General features: G+C 31.8%; 1 protein-coding gene and 1 pseudogene across 4 annotated transcripts in view; one reads left to right on the forward strand and one right to left on the reverse strand.

Annotated features, from left to right (window-relative positions):
• LOC149555626 (flavone 3'-O-methyltransferase 1-like) overlaps positions 1 to 20,770 on the reverse strand; it is a 121,038-nt pseudogene that overhangs the window by 13,060 nt on the left and 87,208 nt on the right. The window lies entirely within an intron of this gene.
• Positions 2,727 to 3,946, forward strand: LOC149555627 (flavone 3'-O-methyltransferase 1-like). 3 transcript variants are annotated; one of them, XM_089833665.1, is made up of 3 exons: positions 2,727 to 3,475; positions 3,609 to 3,626; positions 3,765 to 3,946. In XM_089833665.1, exons 1-3 carry the CDS (start codon positions 2,788 to 2,790, stop codon positions 3,776 to 3,778), a joined length of 720 nt encoding a protein of 239 aa, XP_089689791.1. In that variant the 5' UTR covers positions 2,727 to 2,787; the 3' UTR covers positions 3,779 to 3,946. The 3 variants fall into 3 exon arrangements, with proteins under 3 accessions (XP_089689791.1, XP_089689793.1, XP_089689792.1); XM_089833667.1 differs by having other exon boundaries at positions 2,728 to 3,475; positions 3,593 to 3,626; XM_089833666.1 differs by lacking the exon at positions 3,609 to 3,626 and having other exon boundaries at positions 2,728 to 3,475.

Consider the following 20,770-nt stretch of genomic DNA (forward strand, 5'->3'; position numbering starts at 1 on the left):
TATGTGCGATCTATTATTTTCTGATATTGATTATATTTGCATGTAATTATGATTTCTATCCAAGGTTAATCCTAAACCACATATCTTTATCTATGTCTTCACATAAATCTTGATCTCTATTTCTTTCTCCCTCCCTCCATCTTCCCTAATTTTCTTTCTCACTCTTTATCTCTCCCAATCTCCATATCTATTTGTATGTATACATATTGATCTATATTTGATTTATCTCTACGTATCGATTTATTTCCACCTCCCTTCTCCTCTTACTATATATCTCCTTATCTTTTATTTGTATTTTAATCCATCTTACTATCTATATATATCTATTTATATCTCTTCATTCTTATCTTTAATCTTTTGATCTCTATCTTCCCAAATCTTCTAATAAATGTCCTATCTTGTACTACTCTTTATCTCTCTATCATCTCTTTCTTTCTCACCCACTCCCCCCCCAGCCTCCCTTCCCCACTCTATTTTCATCTCTCCATCTCTAAATGTACATCCCTCTCCCCATTCATTCATATGTTCCTCTCATTACTTCTCCATCTCTATATACTCAATTTGTATATAGATACCTTTATAATTATATCCTTTCACATTTGGAAAGACAGGTAAGGAAACAAATACACATATAGAAGAGGAAGAAATAATAACTCTGTGTGTGTGTGTGTGTGTGTGTGTGTGTGAGAGAGAGAGAGAGAGAGAGAGAGAGAGAGAGAGAGAGAGAGAGAGAGGAATACAAAGGTGTGAAAGTAGAGAGGTTTAGAAAGAGAGAGTGATAGCAAGAGATGGAGAGACAAGGAATCAACATCAAAAGGAGAGGCATAGAGATTTATATAAATTAGGAAAGATGTAGGGAAGGAGAGAGGGAGTTGATAAAGACAAGTAATGTAGAGAGGGAAATAGAGATAGAGAGAGGGGGACGAGAGATATTTAGAGATACAAATATATAAAGATACTAATTCAGATGAGAAGGGAGAAATAAAAATAAGAAGTGGACATGGGTATTTCATAAATGTAGATATAAAGATGAGGAGAAACATGAAATGAATAAATGAGATAGATATGATGATAGAGAAATAATGATCTAAATGTGATACATTACATGTATTAAATATAATTATACCGATTCAAATTTTCAGTTTTCTAATTAATGATTATATACACTCATCCTTTGTGTCAGTCTTGCACCACCTATGAATCCACAATGTGGAACACATCTTTTATTGGATAGGCAATGAGTCCAAGAGTCCAAGAGGAAATCCTTCATTTCTTCTTACCAAGATCGAACTATCAACCTTGACAATCATAATATTTAAGGGGTGGTAATGGAATAAAGTCCCATTCAGGAAAAATGAGAATGATCAATAGACGTTTCATACATTCAATCATCTTGCATAGAAATCAAACCGTCGATTTTGAAATCAAATAGTCCTCACCATTAGAACATTATTATCTAGTAGACTCTTAAAACTCATGCTTATTAAACCTGTATAAAGCAGATCTTTAATAATAATAAAATAATAATTCATTGACATACAAGTCATTCACCAACTTAAAATTAAAAACATATAAACAATTTCTACATAAGCCTTATAACCAATATAACTCTAGAATAAAATATGTTTGATTTCCAAACACTTCTTCTCTCTTAACTAGAAGACATTAAGAAACAGTTGAAAAATTATTTCCTTTAGAATTTGAAACATTAATGCTAGTCAAATTATCTAGCAAGTCTACAAGTATTACTTGTTTTCACTATCAAACATATATATGGCTTTGGCACGTGAAGGAAGGATGGGAGAACTAGTTTTGCAGGAGTCTATTAACTATAATTTTTCTCTGGGCAAAGATAGAAGACTTTGCACCCGCGGGGCAGGTTAAATATTATTTTCTCGCTTTAGAATGCTTTGAATTCATAAATTGTGGGCAAATAACTTACATGTGGGGACCATTTCCATTATTTAAAGCTGTTGTTGTAGACTCCACATACTACGTGCAAGACTAACGCTGGATTTCTGCCATCATTTCAGTGGACTATTAACATTCCAGAAACAATGTGACTTGACTAAAAAGCAGTAAAATAATGGACAAAAATCCGTAGAAAGTTTCCTCTCTAATACGTTACATATTACATTAATTATGTTTTCTATATGAACGGTTGTCATTTGTTTAAGGGGAACGGACGACCATCGAAGACATCGTATCCGTCCACATTCCACCAATCGGCCTCAGGCTTTGCATGTCACGCCCTACGTGAATATAAAGCCTGACAAACGAGAATAAATTGCAGTTTGCCGACAGAATGCACTAGATTTGTCGTTTTCTTTAATTTATTAATTAATTTAAAAATCACAGATTGTTGTGTGATTTTTAAATTAATTAATAAATTAAAGTTGTGTGACCGACCACCATCTTGTCGTCCGTGCAGAGGGCTGGAGGCGGCTTCATATTGACATATTATTACATCTGTTCTCTCCGTTTGGTCTCGTTCAAGGAAGAGTCGCCATTAGCGTTTGAATGATGGTTTAATTTGTAAGAGGTTATCGGCATCCATCAAAGAATGGAAAAACGCAATATCTTATCAGATGTTATAGTTGGGAACAAAATGTGGAAACATAAACGCCGCGCATGAACCGCTTGACCAGACAATCGATTGGACATTTACCCAATTTGATGACCTTGTTGCTGTGCCCATGATTTTTCTATAAATTGACAAAGTTTGTATTAGATGAGGCAAACTATGGCTAATTCAGAGTCTCCCATGGAAGCACATCTCGCACTCCCATGGAAGCACATCTCGCACTCTATGAAATCACTCTCTTAGCAGCAAAGCCAATGGCCCTTCGGGCTGCTATTTTACTTAACATTCCTGACATTATTGCCATCCATGGTGGTGATAATCCCCTGAGTGTCGAGCAAATTGCTTCACATATTTCTACTTCCACCAACAAACCTGCCCACACTGAGTACTTGTTTAGAATCGTGAGGCTTCTGGCTTCCATGGGAATCTTCGAAGAAGAGAGCACAGCACATCATGGTGACACTACCCAATACAAGTATGGCCTCACTACCCTCTCTAAGTTTCTTGTCAAAAATGGTGCCCAACAATCATGTGCACCTATTGCGGTGGCCATTAATGTAAAGTGTGTAGTAGATGCTTATCAGCATCTCCATGACTCTGTCATAGATGGTGTCCATCCGTTGACGAAAGCCCATGGGATGAACTTATTTGAGTACATGAGCAACAATTCTGAGCCAAACAGGATTTTCAATGACGGCATGGCTAGTGATACTGGCCCTTTAATGGCTTCTGTGGTGAAGACTTATGATGGGTTTAAGAACTTCAAGAGTGTAGTGGATGTCGCAGGAGGGTTTGGCTCTGCAATATCTTTAATTGTGAAAGAATATCCACACATTCATTGCATCAATTTTGACCTTCCTCATGTTATAAGTACTGCTGCTCCCATACAAGGTCGGTAACAATCTTCTATCTCTAAACTTCCATAGATTCTCACCAATCAAGACTTGCATGTTAGCAATTATAACATTAGAAGATGCTCACAAATACAATTTTTATTATTATTCATAGAGATTTAACATTGCAGGAATCGACAACGTGGAAGGTAATATGTTCGAAAAAATTCCTTCAGCAGATGCCATATTTTACTTTTAAAAGTTTTTTTTTGATTGAAATTAAAGTTAGGTTAAAGTTGAGTTTTCAAATGGCAGTCTAATGAAATGTTTCATTGTTATCTATATAGTGGATTTGGCATGATTGGGATGATGAACATTGTATAAAGATCTTAAAAAATTGTTATGATACATTATCACATGATGGGAAGATATTAATGGTTGATGTGGTCATTGAGAAGAAAGAAGGGTTGAAGAGGCAAGCTGGATTACTATTTGATATCGCAATGATGGCTGCTTGCATAGGTGGAAAGGAGAGAACAGAGGAAGAATTTAAGGACTTGTTTGACCAAGTAGGATTCAAAAGTTACAAAATCTTCGAGTTACCTTTCCTTCAAACACTTATAGAAATTTCTAAGAAATAAATGGAAATGTGTTAAACAAGTTCCAAATAATAAAAAATAAATAAGGTCATGTATGTGACAAATCATTATGTTGTATGTGGTTTGATCCACTATACATAATTGAAAACAGTCAATATTTTATTTGTAGTTTCTTAATGAGTAATGAAAGTTGAGGTTTTTGTTTGTGACCAAAAAATTGTGTTGTATTGAAAGAGTTAAAATATAAAATGCTGATTTTATTGATTCAGATTTTTTGGATACATTCAGATATATACAAAATTGATACTGAAATTATTCTGAATTATCTCACATTGATATGTGAACAACTTTATATAATCTTATTTTCCCTTACAAAAACTACTTACGGGAATAACTTCTGAGAAACTATATATCTAACTTATTTATTTATTTAAACTAAGCTTAGAAACTAACCTAATTAATGTAATAAATCTAACATTTCCCCCTTATTACATTAATCCAACAGATCTACCATTCTGACTTACTAGAGACTAACCTAATTAATGTAATAAGTCCAACAATCCTCCCTTATTACATTAATCGAATAAAAGTGAAAGCCTTCACCAAAATTATTCCTCCGAAACTTTGACAAAGCTCCTTCACCAATCTTTGAAAGTAGATTTTGTCTCTACAACTTTAGATTGAAAATCCTAATCCTGAAGTTTTCCTCATATCCCAACTTCAAACTGCAAATCCTAAGGTTGTCCTCATGATAACATTGTTTCCACCTCCCTTACACAATGAGACATAGTTCCTCCAAAATTTCACATCTCCACAGAGTGTGCCTGATGTCTCCTCTAGTGTTGCACATGAAACACCTTTCCTCTGAAAGTCCACATCTCCTCCAAGTGTGTCTAATGCGTCTTCAAGTGTCATGCAAACAATCACCACTAATATGTCTACACATGGACGCCTTTCCTTTGAAAGTTGACATCTCCTCTGAGTGTCTCTAATGTCATTCTTTAAATCTTGCCCCCCCCCCCCGCTCACTCCATAGAAGGAAAATCACGTAGCCAAGCCCCCTCTTTTCTTCAGGGACACACACCTATCAAGTCCCCTCTTCTCTTTAGGGATGAATCTACCTAGCCCCAACTTTATAGGGACACAAATAGTTGCTTCCCATGCAATGATCATCTCTAAGTGAGAAGCTAGCTCGAGATGATAAAAATTTTCCAACCTCCATTGCCTCCAGCCTCCTATTTTATTTACAAAAACTAGAGTTTGGGTCATCTAAAATCCATTAAAAGCACTCTACTCCCCATTGATCAATCTGCTTTGATACCAAATGAAAGAGCTAAAATATAAAATGATGATTTTATTGATTCAAAATTTTTGGATACATTCAAATACATACATAATTTATACTGAAATGATTTTGAAATATTTCACATTGATATGTGAACAACTTTATATAACCTTATTTTTCCTTGCAAAAACTACTTATTTTGAGCAACTATATATCTAACTTATTTATTTATTTACACTAAACATAGAAACTTATACCTAATTAATGCAATAAATCTATCATGTATGTGGTATGGTCTAGTCACTGTGCAATATTTTATATGTATAAGTTAGCATTGTAAATATGAATGACATAAATGAGTTATTTAGTATTCATTTAAATATGTGCAACAAAATTTTAAATCAAAATACAATAATGGAAAATTTAGTTATATGCAATAGGAGTAATTATTTGTGTAGATTTGATTTTCGTATATTTTTAAATTAAAATTATATAAAGACAATGTTCTATCTTTTTATGATTTTGTGTAAAATTCATTATATACTTTCATTTGAATTATTTATTTTTTTACTATATGTCTAATCTTAACCATATTACTATAGATTGTTTGAAGATTGAATAGTGAAAAAGGAATTTTTATTTTCATGGGAAACATAAAATATAAAATATTTTGTACTCTTGATAACATATTTATTGCCTTCATTATATAATAATGTTACCTCATCATTTAAATAGAAGTTATTAAGTACAATTTTTTAAATATTTGTAGAAAAAATAGTATTTATAATTTCATCAAGAAATTTGTAAATAATAAAATATAACTTGCAATGTCTTATAAAATGACTTTGACGCATTTCTTTAAGTTGCAAATTTAATTTTATCAGTATATAATTTTAAAATGTTAAATTAAATAATTTTGTGATATTTCTCCATATATTCATATAATTAATTATATAATTCAACTATAGATAATGTTATAGTTAAACTATAATTATGTTTAAATTTAGTATTAGGGTAGGCAAAGCCAAATCTATAGTTTATAGTTATGTTGAAGAATTGTCAGTAATGTAAAAATAAACTTGACACTAAACTGGAGAAGTAGATTGATAGTATGAAAATTCAAAAATAACATTATGAAGATTTGAAATTTTCTTTTTCTTCAGCAATACCAAACTTAATTTTTTTGTGTTGATGTAGATGGGTTTTACCTCATTCTTTTTCTCTATTCCATGAAATGCTTCCACCTAAATTATTGAAGTTCAAATTGGCCATCTTTTCATTTGAATGAAAAAAATAGGAGATCCATTATTTGCCAGCTGAGTGGGAAAAGAGCCATTTGTATTAAAAATTGGAGCTTTATTATTTTTCTTAATGTGCCAAATATAGCTTTGCAAAATTATTTGACACGCTTTATTGAATTGCACCATTAGACCATGTTGCCTTTCTATATATAATTTATTTCCCCGTTATGGTTTACTAGTCAAGATTTAAGGTGATGTGATGGCTTAAGATGGTGTGAAGACCATTTGATTTCAAAATCAATGGTTTGATTTCTATGCAAGATGATTGAATGTATGAAATGTGTGTCGATCATTCTCATTTTTCCTGAACGAGACTTCTTCCATTACCAACCCTTACAAATTTTGATTGTCAAGGTTGACAGTTGGATCTTGGTAAGAAGAAATGAAGGATTTCCTCTTGGACTCTTGAACTCATTACCTATCTAGTAATAGATGTGTTCTATATTGTGGATCGATAGGTGGTACAAGACTAACACAAAGGATGAGTATATATAATCATTAATTAGAAAATTGAAAAATTGAATCAGTATAATTATATTTAATACATGTAATGTATCATATTTAGACCATTATTTCTCTATTATCACATCTATCTCATCCATTCATTTCCTATTTCTCCTCATCTTTATATCTACATTTACGAAATACCCATACCCACTCCTTATTTTTATTTCTCCCTTCTCATCTGTATTAGTATCTTTAAACATTTTTATCTCTAAATATATCCCTTTCCCCTCTCTCTATCTATATTTCCCTCTCTACATTACTTGTCTTTATCAACTCCCTCTCTCCCACCCTACATCTTTCCCAATTTATATAAATCTTTATGCCTTTCCTTTCGATGTTGATTCCTTGTCTTTCCATCTCTTTCTATCTCTCACTTTTTAAACCTCTCTAGTCTCACATCTTTGTATTTTTATGTCTCTCTCTATCTATATATATCTATCTCCATTTATCTCACACCCACATAAACACACACACAATTATCTTTCTCCCTCTTACTATATGGGTATTTTTTTCTTTACCTATCTTTCCAAATGTGAAGGGATAGAATTATAAAGGTATCTATATACAAAGTGAGTCTATAGAGACATTGAAGTAATAAGAGGAACATATGAATGAATGAATGGGGAGAGGGATGTGTATTTAGAGATAGAGAGATGAAAATAGAGTAGGGAAGGGAGGTGGGAAGAGGGGAGGGGGAGAATGAAAGAGAAGACAGAGAGATAAAGAGTTGTACAAGATGAGACATATATTAGTACAAGATTTGGGAAGATAGAGATCAAAAGATCAAAAGATAAGAATGAAGATAGAACTAAATAGAACTATATAGATAGTCAGATGGATTAAAAAAGAAATAAAAAGATAAGGAGATATATATCAAGAGGAGGAGGGAGGTAGAAATAAATATATAGATAGAGATAAATCAAATATACATAAGTATGTATACATACAGATAGATATGGCATATATTGTGAGAGATAAAGAGTGAGAGAGAGAATTAGAGAAGATGGAGGGAGGGAGAAAGAGATAGAGATGAAGATTTATGTGAAGACACAAGTAAAGATATGATACCACCTAAACATGTGGAATATATTAGGTATGTAGAGAGATGGAAAGATTGAAGGAGGTAATGGATGGATAGAGAGGGATATTTGTTTAGATATTGAGGGGGGGGGGAGGAAGATAGAAATAAAGATCAATATAGAGACAAAAGATTGGAGAAAAAATGATAGATAGGTAGAGAGAAATAAAGATGTAAACATACAAATCGATATAGGGAGATAGATAGGGAGGTGTGAAGAGGAAGAGATAGACAAGATACGATAGAACAATATATAAATAGTGAGATAGATTAGTAAACAAATAAGGAGATTTAGAGAGGATGAGAAGGAGAGACCAATAGAAGGATAAATATTTAGTTGACCTTCCATGCATCTATGATATACAAATTTCATACTAAGGTGAGACTATGAGTTTTATTGATAATTCTTGACTTGGTATCAAATTGATGATTAGAATTCTAGTTTGCAGAGAAACCTGGAGGTAACTTAATTTGTTTCCAGAGTTTTAGAAGAAGATAATCCCAAGTAGAAACTGAAATATTATTCATACAATTGAACATATTTGCATTTACTCTTTCTGAAATTGCATTCTCAATCCCATCTAGAACAGATTCTAGGTTTGATTTTTCATTGCAAAAAATGATCTTGTTACGTTCTCACCAGATGGTCCACACCACAGTAGGTGGGATGCACTTCCAAATATTAGCAAATAGAGATCTTGAGAATATAACTAGCCAAGATTGAAATAGGTCCCAAAGACTATTTGGCAAAGGCAAAGACATTTGAATCTTGTTCAACACAAAAACCCAACACTCATAAGCAAAGGGACACTGGAGAAGAAGATGATCTATAGATTCTAGCTCCTTGTTGCATAATTTACAAATAAAAGATTCAACAATACCTAGCTTGGACAACTATTCACTGGTGAGTATTCTTTTTGTAAGGGCTAGCCAAGCAAAACATCCAGCCTTAGGCAACACAGTGGAGTTCCAACAAAAGGAAAAAGCTCTACACTTCTTGCTTGAATTATATGCTTGTTGAAGACCATAATAACCTTCCTTGATTGAATAATCACCACCTTTGGTCAGGGCCCATATAACTATATCTTCCCTATTAGAAAGAAAAACAATTATTTCAGCAAGAGAGTCCCTCAAGGAAAGGGGACTTGGCTGACTAAGAAGATGTGTTGGAGGTTCTTTCTAGAGAACACTTCTTGAATGAATTTCAATAGCTAAAACATAGTCCCAAAAAGAGGAGCCCCACTCAGCTTTTAGGACTTGGCATGCTTCATCCAACTGTTCTTGTCTGCATAGAGTGGGAAATCCATTCCATGAGTCTTCCCAAAACTTTAATTTCTCTCCATTGTGAATTTCCCAAGTAACATAATTACAAACAATATCCTCTGAAGAGATCATAAAATTCCATATGGCTGAACCTAAAGGAGGATTACACAGAGTAAAAATTTTGGAAGGACTTGGAGAATCTAAGTATTTTCCTTGAATGATTGAACACCATTTTTCATGAGATTTTGTATACATTTTCCACACAAGCTTGCCCCCAAAAGCCTTATTTATAGTAGCAATATCATGCAACCCCACACCCCCAAATGCCTTATCATGAGACATTTCAAGTAAAGAAACAAGAGGAAGCTTCTTTTCATCTGACAAATTTCCTTTCCATATAAAGTCTTTGATAATCTTTTTAATTTGCAAAATTTTAGAAGAGGGAGCATTGAGAATTGACAAGTAATAGTTTGGGATACCTGTTAGGAAAACTTTAATTAAAAAAATAGGGCCTGACAAAGATAACCATCTAGCTTTCCAAGTAGAGATCTTACCCTAATTCTGTCAATGATAGGAAGCCAAAAAGTTGTCTTGTTTGCTCCCATAAAAAAAGGAATTCCAAGATAAAATAATGGGAGGTGATCCACTGGGAAACCAAAATTTGAAGAAATCCTCTGAGCTACTGCATCATTAGTGTTGAAAATGAAAATTTTGGATTTTTTGGCATTGATTCTCTGACCAAAAACTTCTGAATATAGATCCAAGGCATATTTAATATGGTTAGCTTCCTTTAAATTTGACGTACCAAAAAGAAGAGTATCATCAGCAAATAGGGAATGGGTAACTGTAATAGATGTATGAGGAATCAAAACTCCTTGCCATAAGCCCAATTGTGAAGATCTATTGAAGAATCTGCTGAAAGCATCAGCCATAAGAATAAATAAAAATCGCGATAGTTCTAAATGTGTTGAAAATTAAAGATTTTTAAGCTTAGCATTTTCTAACATTAATTTATTTAATCCTTATAATACTTTTTTTGTATTTTATTTCACATAATATTTTATCTTTTAATGTGACCTAATGTGGCAAGTTGTCATCATCAGATAAGAATTCTCACTTTGTAGTAGAGATTCTTTATCTTGTGTTAACATATTAAGTAGTATATATTAGAGGTTGAATAAGTTTTATGAAAATGAAAAAATCATATGAGAAGGTATAATATGTAATAATTTAATTCTATGTAAAAATGGGCATGTGTCAAAAATAATTATTACATTGATAAAGTGGTGTCCACAATCATGTAACAATGAGGTATAAGAGGATGGACATTTAATAATAAGCTATGACCGATTCTGTTACAACTTAGGTGTTGTTACGCCTGTTAGATTTTTTAATTCTCTAACGTGTGTAAGAGCATTGATCACACCTATATATAAAATATAATATGCTTTCAAGTTTGTAATTATGAAATATCTATGCTTGGAAATTTTGTATAAGCATCATTTTCTTTCTTATAAGTTGGAAATTATAAAGAAAATGAATATATTATTTAGAGAGAACATGAGACTATGTAGGGAAAAATGTAAATTGAGTAAAGTAAACCTAAGTTCATCACATAACTTAACACCACAAAGGGAAGTCTAAGGAAATAAATCCCAAGTCTAATGTAAATAGATATTGGAAGACTAGTATCAACCAAGTGATGAAGGGGAATTGATGGAAAATAATGTCTAATATGATAGAATTAGAGAAATAATGCAAGATCTATATATGCCTTAATGTAGAAAAAGCTATGAAATGGAATTAGAACACTAGATTTAGAAAGTAGATGTGCTGAAACAAAGAAGGTTATTATAGGAATTACCTTAAGAATGAATATCTTTGAATCTAATTTCATGATGTTTGCACAACTCTAATTTGTGAATAATTTTATCCCTAAACTTGGAACTATAAGATTTTCAAAACCCTAAAATTGCTTAGCTATTTGGAAGAGTAAAAATTTCTCAATAGGAATGACTTTAGGTAGCATGGAAGAAATATGACCCTAGTTAGTAGTCTTTGAATGAAAAAAAAGTTTTGAAGATTGACAAAAAGTGTATTTAAACTTGAAAAATAAGTGTATCTTTGTTTTATTTATGGGGGATTTGCCTTGGTCAAACCCCAATTTAGGAATTAGCCTTAAAATTGAAAGGATTGATGAAGCATAAAGTAGATACGCAAATTCACCTTACAATAGTAGGATCTCTTAAATCAATTCCAATGATCTCTTTACCAATTGAATTGGATCAAGAGGAATGAGGATGAATGGATATAGAAGATGTAAAAAAGGATCTTCTGAATTATACTAAAGAAGAACTAGAATGCTAGATAAACTCCTTCAATTCCTTGAAATGCTTGAATCCTTGATATTCAATGGAGGAATTGTTTGAATTCTTGAAAACTTGATTTCTCGATAACATAAGAGTTTGAGTGTGATATGATATTGTGTGTATGTGGGCTAAGTGTTATAAGTTGGGTCTCACTTTTGGGAAAAAAGTTCAAGTGTTTTTGTTATTTTTGTTATTTCTTGTCAATTAATATCAAAATTTTAAGCACTTAGAGATTGAATATCAACAAAAATCAATAATACAAATTGTAGTGCTTAGAGTCTACTTTTTAGTTTATTTGTATACCCATATGATACATTTTTTTGGTATGAATATTTAATGACTACTTTTTCAAAATGCCTATTTCAGGACCATACCACACTCGTGTACAGACACCATAATATGAGACAAATTAATGATTTTTTGTAAATGCTTATATAGGAAGTTATCTAGCACTCAAATAATGATGAGAATATATTTTCTTAATTTTTAATTATGTAATTTGTTTTTTATTAATTATTAATTAGATATTAAGCTAATTTTTAATACTTCTCATGTATGAACAACATAATTTGATTAAAATTTTACTTTTTTCAAAAATTATTATTTTTAACTTAAAAATAATTGCATGTAGATTGATGATATATAAATTAATTTAAGAAAAATCATAAACTAAAAGAATTATTAAAGTTTTAGTAAAGCTCACTATTTTATGTTTAGGTACCACCCTGTGATTAAAAAATAATCCAAACTCTCGATAACTAGACCATAAGATATAAAATAATCTCATCACAATCAAGGAAACAAAGAATCCATCAGCCCCCCAAGGGATTGAATATTTTCTAACTCCAAGATAAATGTATGATTAATTTTTCATTCAGAAATGTACATTTCATTATGAATTAGAGAATAAAATGTGTTACCTATGTATGGGATTTAGCATGTTGTGCTTTAATGCATTACCTATATATGATATTTATAAAATTATTATGTGTTACCCATATATAAGATTTAACATGTGTCTGGATTTGTTGCCCATATATGAGATTTAACATTTATGTCTACAAAGGAGAGAAATCCAATCTTAAGGATGCTCAATTCCTAAATTGAAGGTTTGCATGGAGAATCCTTTCTTTAGGATTGTGTATAATCCATGAAGGGATCCACAAGATGTGTGAAAAAAAGGTGATGAAGAAGTAATGCATATATTTGAGGAGAAAAAAAGATGAGCAAAATAGATGTCCCCACGTTAAAGTCATTTTCAATACTTTAATAGGAGTAATAGAATTAACATAGTATCTGTGCATCCACTAAGAGATGTTTCCACTATGAAATGACCCCAACAGGAGACAAATCAATGGAAATAAGCACACAACATATAGAGACAACAAAGGGATTTACTAACTCGGGGATTAGTATGATCATATGATAATATGTAAGTATTATATCAAGTATGAAATGTCATGATTCCCAAAAGGAAGTAGAACTACATAATAATGGAAGAAAGACACATAAGAGTTATGAAGAAGTGTCATTTTGGACTACCATCCTAGAGACAAAAAAAATTGGTGCTACCATGTCACAGATGCATACAAACACAAGGATACAATTATGAACACTAGCACCTATACACCATATAGAATAATTGACATACATATGAAGAATGATACTACATTTCAATTTTCTTATCACCTTCTACCAATAGAGCTATATGGATCATCTAAAGAAATATAAGAAAATATATAGAAATCATAGTATAGGGGAAGCACGTTGCAATAAGAAAGAACACAAAAAATTGTCTTGCTAGAGCACTCACTCAAGCACATTTCCCTCCATCTCAATCTCAGTCTTTAGTGCTAAGAGAAGGTGGACATCTTTCAACAGGGACAACATCCACCACTATAGGAATAATAGCTAAGTCTAAATAGGGACCAACTTGTAACATCCCCTTTTCTTGAGCCTTAGCTATCAACTAGCATATAATGAAAACAGATTTACTACTTCATATTCATGAGAAGCTAGTTGTAATAATTATTTTACATGTTCATATAAAAGAGATTAATGGTTACAATTAGTTTAACTTAAATATCATAACTACCAATTAAAGGAGTGCTCAATTAGAATTAGTGGTTAACATTGATAATCAATTTATGTAAATAAGATCTTCATCATGTAATTACATTGCTATGTGTGTATTAACATATTGCTATTTAAAATTTAGTTTGAGGGTATGTGTAGGATCATGATGTGCCAAAAAGTAGTGATATGAAAAAAATCAAATTTCATCTGAATTTGATGAAATGAAAAAGGTTTCTTAAGGAATTTATCATTTTTCCATCGATATAATTGATGTTAAATTATGGGTTTAGTAAGTAATTATTACTTATTTTCTAATGGATTTATATATTAAGTGTTGATCTATGTACTGATTGAAAAAAATTATAACTTTAAAATGGTATAACCTTCTCAAAATCTAAAAGATGTGACACATTCTATACTTTTTTCCTGCTATTGATCAGAAAAAAAAATTTAATTTTGTATAGTTTTCAATGAGTTAAGGTGGTCAAACACGAGAGTTTTTTTATTGTAAAATATGTTGTAGTAGAAAATTCAAAATTAATTGTTTCCTTGGAACAAAATTACCACAAAAATATGCATCACATTAGGGCATGAGTTTACTCTTTATATCTAGAATTCAAACCTTTTTTATTTGATTATGATTAGGGTGGTCAGACATACACCTACTTATTTTTTCCTAAAATATTTTGTACTTTTGTATTGAATTTCCAAATTTTGACCAATTAATTATTTTTTTATCAGAAAATGATAGCATTTTAGAAGGTAAATTCTATTTACTACAAATTCTATTCTTACAAAATTTTGATATAAGGTTCATAACCAGTTCAAGATTTCACATCAAGTTGACTAACATTAATGTCTTGATTTATCTTTTCCACTAGAGGACATAGTTTGGCCCACCATGATCCTACACATACCCTCAATCCATGGGTAATATCTCCTTTTCTCAGGCCTTAGCTATCAACTAGCATATCATAGAAGTAGAGTTACTACTCCATATTCATTAGAAGTCAGTTATAATAGTTATTTTACACATTCATATGAAAGAGATTACAAACTATCATATGGAAAGGGCAAAAGTACAATTTTGTGCATCTCTTGTTCAAGTTTATACATATATGTTGTACTGAAGTTGAATATTTTCCAGATATATATATATTTATTGTTTACATGTTCATTGTTAGCTGTAACTAACTAATATAGACATGCATGTGGTTAAGAAGACACTATTGTTTGAAAAGTAATGACCATCAATGCTCTAATCCTAAATTTCTTGGATACTATTGTTATCTGAATTCTACACACTTTAACACCTTTTTTCTATTTTGCATACCAATCTACTTAGTTGCTGACTAAAAGTATTTGAGTGGATAGAGAGATAGATTTCATACTATATAGAGATTAGTCTAAGTTCCATTGTCTTATTTGCTATATAGAGTCATGACATGATAAAAATCTTGGAAAATCTTGGAAAACTTGAACAATGTATTTCAAAACTACAACAACATTGAGTCTACTAAAGATGGTTCTATAGTAGTAGAAACAAATCCAATACTCCAGACTTTTCAAATCTAAATATGCCATGCTATGTAAGAATAGAGCTTTAACCACATTTATTTTTCAGAAAAGTCCCATAAATGTAGTTCGGGAGGGGATCAAAATATTACTAATTTCTATCCTTTACTTATAATTGTATGTTCAAGGATAAATTATCAACTATTGCCAGTGTATGTTCATTTCTATTATGGTTGACATTTCTTTCTATTTTCATGTTTGGGCAAGTTTGCTATATCTTTATGTTGAATAGTCACGTTTTAGTGATCAACAATCTTTAGTGTGTGTTCAACTTTATTATGGAAGTTTGATATATAGTAGAATGATTATTCTAAATATACAAGTACACCAAAATATGCTATGACAATAAGAAGTCAATTATTAAGAATGTTTGAAGATTCAACAATCAAGAAGAAAACTCTAGGTCCCACAAGGCATTTTTAGTTTTGAAGTTTTAGTGGTATGCTCAATTTTGATAGGTGCAGATATTGCTTTGAATTTTCTATTGATATCAATGTTTTCCTCCTTTTGGGTCATACATTGTGTTTTTTTCACACATTTCTTTTCTTATACATTGTGATCAAATTGCATGCATTTTGGTTATGATGAGTCAATCGGCAGCTTCCTTTGATTGTTATTTGTAGCTGGCAAAATGTGCATGTCATAGATAGAGTGTCCTCATTCAAGGCTATATGGTAATCATAGTTTTAGAACAATTAGCTATCATGTTTCTTAGAAATATGATTGATCTATCCCTAGTGTATATTTTTAGGAAAGTATGACTTTAAAACTCTTTTGTTTGAAATTCTCTTCAATTTTTTTCTTATAGTAGAGACAATAGCTACATTTGTCTCTTTGTTGTGACTACTACATACATGATTATAATATTGTTACATAATTTGATTTAGGGAATATCTTTTAATAATAGTGAATACTATTTAATTCTATATTTTTTAAGTACAAAATGTTGCTTCTCTATTGAATATAGGTAATGATAATCCTCTGTATGAAATTTGTCTTCCTTCTTTTATTCTTTGAAGGATAATCACTTATTGAGTTTGTGGACAATTTTTTCTAGATAAGGCTAGATAAGTATTCTCTAGAAATGCTTAAAACGATGTTCTAATCATATAGATTGTATTTCATCCTTTTAATTATCATTTTTTCCTAACGATTCTATAAAGTAAACACCAGTTATAGCCTTTTATTGATTAAAAAATCTGCATTCTTTCATGAAGGTGTCAAGATATAAAAGATATTGTGATCTTGGAAAGAGCATGGGTTGTGGATAAGGAAGCACACACAATATTAATGTGGATCTATTAGCAAAGATAAAATACACATTTATGAAGGCTTCTATGGATAGATTTATGAGTATATAGAGAACTATGCAAATTTGTAAAGCATTTTGACGAGAGTATTGTGAGAAGTTTCTATAGAGTTTTATGAGACTTGAAATAATTTTGGTGGAAGATTTTTTGTCATCATAATGGGAATTTGAGGAAGAGAGATTGTGGAGAATAGATTATTTGGATGATTTATAGGAGAAGCAACATTTCAAACAATTTCTTGGCACCTCTTTAGGATTGTATCTAAACAAGTTGAACTTTGCATTATATTGACCAACTCTACATATTTGTTAGTATTTAATACTAATTTCATCTGTGTTTTCTAACAGTATGTGCATTCAAGAAAAAAAAAAAACCTATTAAATTTATCAACTTTTTTGTAAATTGCACTAGATACTCTTCAATTACAGCCTAAAAAAACTTGTTCCAATTTTTTATATCATCTTTGAGATTGGAAGCCACATAAGTGCAATGCATGCTCTTGTGCAAATGCTTTTCCCGATTAGACATTAACCAACCATTGCTACAAAAGATTGTGACTATGACTGTTGTGCAAGGATAGCAAAAAATTCAATAATATTAATATGCATTTGAGGTTGCTACACCATATTTTTGTGATCAAGATGTTTAATGAGCATGGACAATAGAAAATGAGTAGAATGGCTTGCAAATTTACTAGTAGAAAAGTGTGAAATATCATAAAATATTAAGATAAAAAGGTGAACTTGGCATTTGGCAATAGTAACTGAAATATTCACATATACATTATAATTTAACCAAAGTATTTTGAAAGTAAAATTTAAAATCCAAATCGGTAGATATCATATATAAACCTAGCTAAAGATGTAGACAATGAAGTTGAACTTTTGCATATTGTAATTTGCAGCAAGGATTATAAACGTTACCTACTTTCTCCATTAAGTGTTTCATGTCATATAGACTTTACAATCCCCTGCTTCCTCCCTGTAATATTATTCAACATATCACCACACTCAAAAGAAATAATGAGAATAGTTCATGAATAAATGCATACTTTAGAATGATCTAATATCATTTGTTTCCACTATTCAAATTCTTCTTCATGTCTCCCAATTTACAACAAAAGTTATCAAATGCAATGAAACATGATTGTAGATAAATAGAAATAATAGAATACCTTGGAGAGGAATAATTTGAGCCAATCTCATAGAAAGCCATTATTTCAAATACTTCATACACTACAACCTAATTTCATGAATAAATGAGTTTGACTATGGCATCCTTCTACATTGCATAAAATAAATATATTCTCAAATTTTTTGATTAAGGAAAATAGGTTTTAATAGGGCCCTAAAACCCATACAATACATAGATCTGACAAAAAAAGAATGCTTAAAGTATCAAAAGAAACTAAAAGCAACCAAATGAAATAGCCCCCCACACTAAAGTATAAAACCATTAAGAAGCCAATGAGTCAAGATAAACTAGGTCTAGCCAAGAAAAGCTAGGGAACTCAAGAGATATCTGTCAACATTTATACTGCATTGATTTCTAGCTCTAACAATCTACCTGCCACTTCATGTCTGAGAGTTCCTAATTAGGTTCCAGGATGTCCTTCTTCCTCAAGATGGATCTAGTGCACTTCCTCAAGCTATCATCAGGGGTCCTATCCTTTGTGTTGTGGGGCCAAGGTCCTCCTTACTGATTCTTTTCTTTTCTATTTTGTTAATGAGAAGCTTAATATTCTCATTGGCTTCTTTGAGAATATTATAGCTTTATTCCACTATAATTTGCATTGAGCTCTCCATCATTTGAAACTTGTTCTTGACCTCCTCCACTTTATTGTTGATGCTCTTTTCTTCTTTTGGTATCCTATTTTTCAAGTTGTAGTTCTCCCTTTCTAGGCTATTCACCCTATATTTGAGTCTTGGATTTCATGAAAAATCCACTCAATGGTGCAAAAGCTATCCACCACACTATTTTGGCATTGTTGAGGACATCCATTTTTAGGTTTTCCTTAGTGGTGTTGCTAAAAATAACTAGGGCAAGGTCGATCAACTCTTTCATTTGGATTTTTCCCTCTTCACTCTCTTTGACTTGAGTTGTGATCAACTCTCTATTGATCCCCATTTTGGTAGAAGATGTGTCAAAATTCCACCACACCACATTCCTATCCTAACATATGATTAAGCATCTATATTTGTTGGTTCTGAGTTGCTCATAGCCTTGCTCTTGTTCCTCCCTTTCACTCTATACTTGACTACTTGGTTGGCTTCCCAATACTCATGTGCCACATAGGCTTTTCAAAGGTCTTGAGATTATGGATGCATTCATCAATGATATTCTTAGTCATCCATGTTGGCTTTTTCTTCTCATTTAGGCAATCAATAGTATTTTTTGAATCTCTTTCTGGACAGAGATATTTCATTCCCATTTCTTTTACTAGTTTAATAGTATGGTGAGCTACAATAGCCTCTGTGTAATGATTAGTTTGTATTCCAAGGGGGGTAGCAACTACAAAAATCTCTTTACCAAAAGAATTTCTGATGATGCCTCCCACCCCAGCCTTTCTTGGGTTGCCTTTGGCCACCCCATAAAAATTATACTTATGCCTTTTCTCAAGAAGAAGAGTCCATCTACATCTATCCATCTTGTTATTGTCCCTTCCATTTGTACCAAGGGAGGGGATAAGATCTTTGATATTGGTGTAGTTTTCCATCAAGGCATTAAGGCATTTGTGGAAAAACTATCTACCTTAGTTTCCTTATCCCTAAAAATTCTATTGTTCCACTCTTTCCAAACCCTCCAACACACATGTGGTAAGGTCCAATTCCATGAAGTCATGGTATCACTCCCTAACATCCCAAGGTGCCATTATTCAAATAGACTCAAAATTTTGGAAGGAAACACTAGGACATGTTGAAAAAAGATAGGAAAAGAGACCAGATAGTGCTAATGAAAGGACAATGGATAAAAATATGCTTAACACTCTCACATTGGTTTTTCCATAAAATTCATTTGGTAGGCATCACATTTCCCATCTTGGCGAGGTTGTCCACTATAAGAATACAGTTTATGATCATAATCTCAAAGTTAGTTGTCATGCAATCATAGGTTAATATCGAGCTTCACTTGGTTTCGATAATAGTTTAATATTCTCTACTAGTTAGGGCCAACAACACAAAGGCATATCCATGTCATCATTGATATTTCTTCTCACCCATGAACATGCACTCACTATCCTTTGCAAAGGTTAGTCCTCTGCAATAACAAATAAAAGGGTTAAATTTAAAATAATTGAGACTTTAAAGATTTTAAAGAACATTGTAGAGCTCTTTACCTTGTCCAACTACATCATCTTTCCCACCAGCTTGGACCTCAACATGCTCATCATCGACATCCCCTACAACTGTAATACAAGATGTTTTATTAATCCCAACACATATTATAGTTAAATTTGTATTACTACATCAAATTCAATTTAAAATGTTTACTTGTATTAATAATTCAAAATTAAAAAAATAGGATAGAAAATGTTCAGTTGAATATACATTAATATTATTCTTCATCCATCTCATCATTATGATCATCTTCGTCGACAACATTGTTACCACCACTGTCCTGGTAGCTACCATTGTCATCGTCATCATTATCATCATCGTCATCATCATCGTCATCATCATCATCATCATCATTGTGATCAGTAGAAGTATCATCACTATGATCAATAGTAGCATCATTTTCTTTAGGAGCATCATCGACTACCTCTTGATCATTATCCACTTCTTCCTCTTCCTCGATATCTTCTCCTTCCATCACATTATGCTTTATTGGCCTTCCCCTTTGATCATGTCTCACAATAAATGACCAACCCAATTTATGTGGAACCTTTGAGTAAAATACTTGCTTATATTGGCTTGGAATAACATAGGGCTCATCCCCAACTGGCTCAAAGAAGCTTGTGTTAATCATTGGAAATCCATTCTCATGCTC

The sequence above is a fragment of the Cupressus sempervirens genome, chromosome 5, assembly GCF_028749045.1.
Source record: "Cupressus sempervirens isolate cs-2001-9-10 chromosome 5, ASM2874904v1, whole genome shotgun sequence".
Taxonomy (NCBI): domain Eukaryota; kingdom Viridiplantae; phylum Streptophyta; class Pinopsida; order Cupressales; family Cupressaceae; genus Cupressus; species Cupressus sempervirens.

Coding starts and splice junctions, on each gene's coding strand:
- LOC149555627 (XM_089833665.1), top strand. CDS start 2,788: ATGGAAGCACATCTCGCACTCTATGAAATCACTCTCTTAGCAGCAAAG.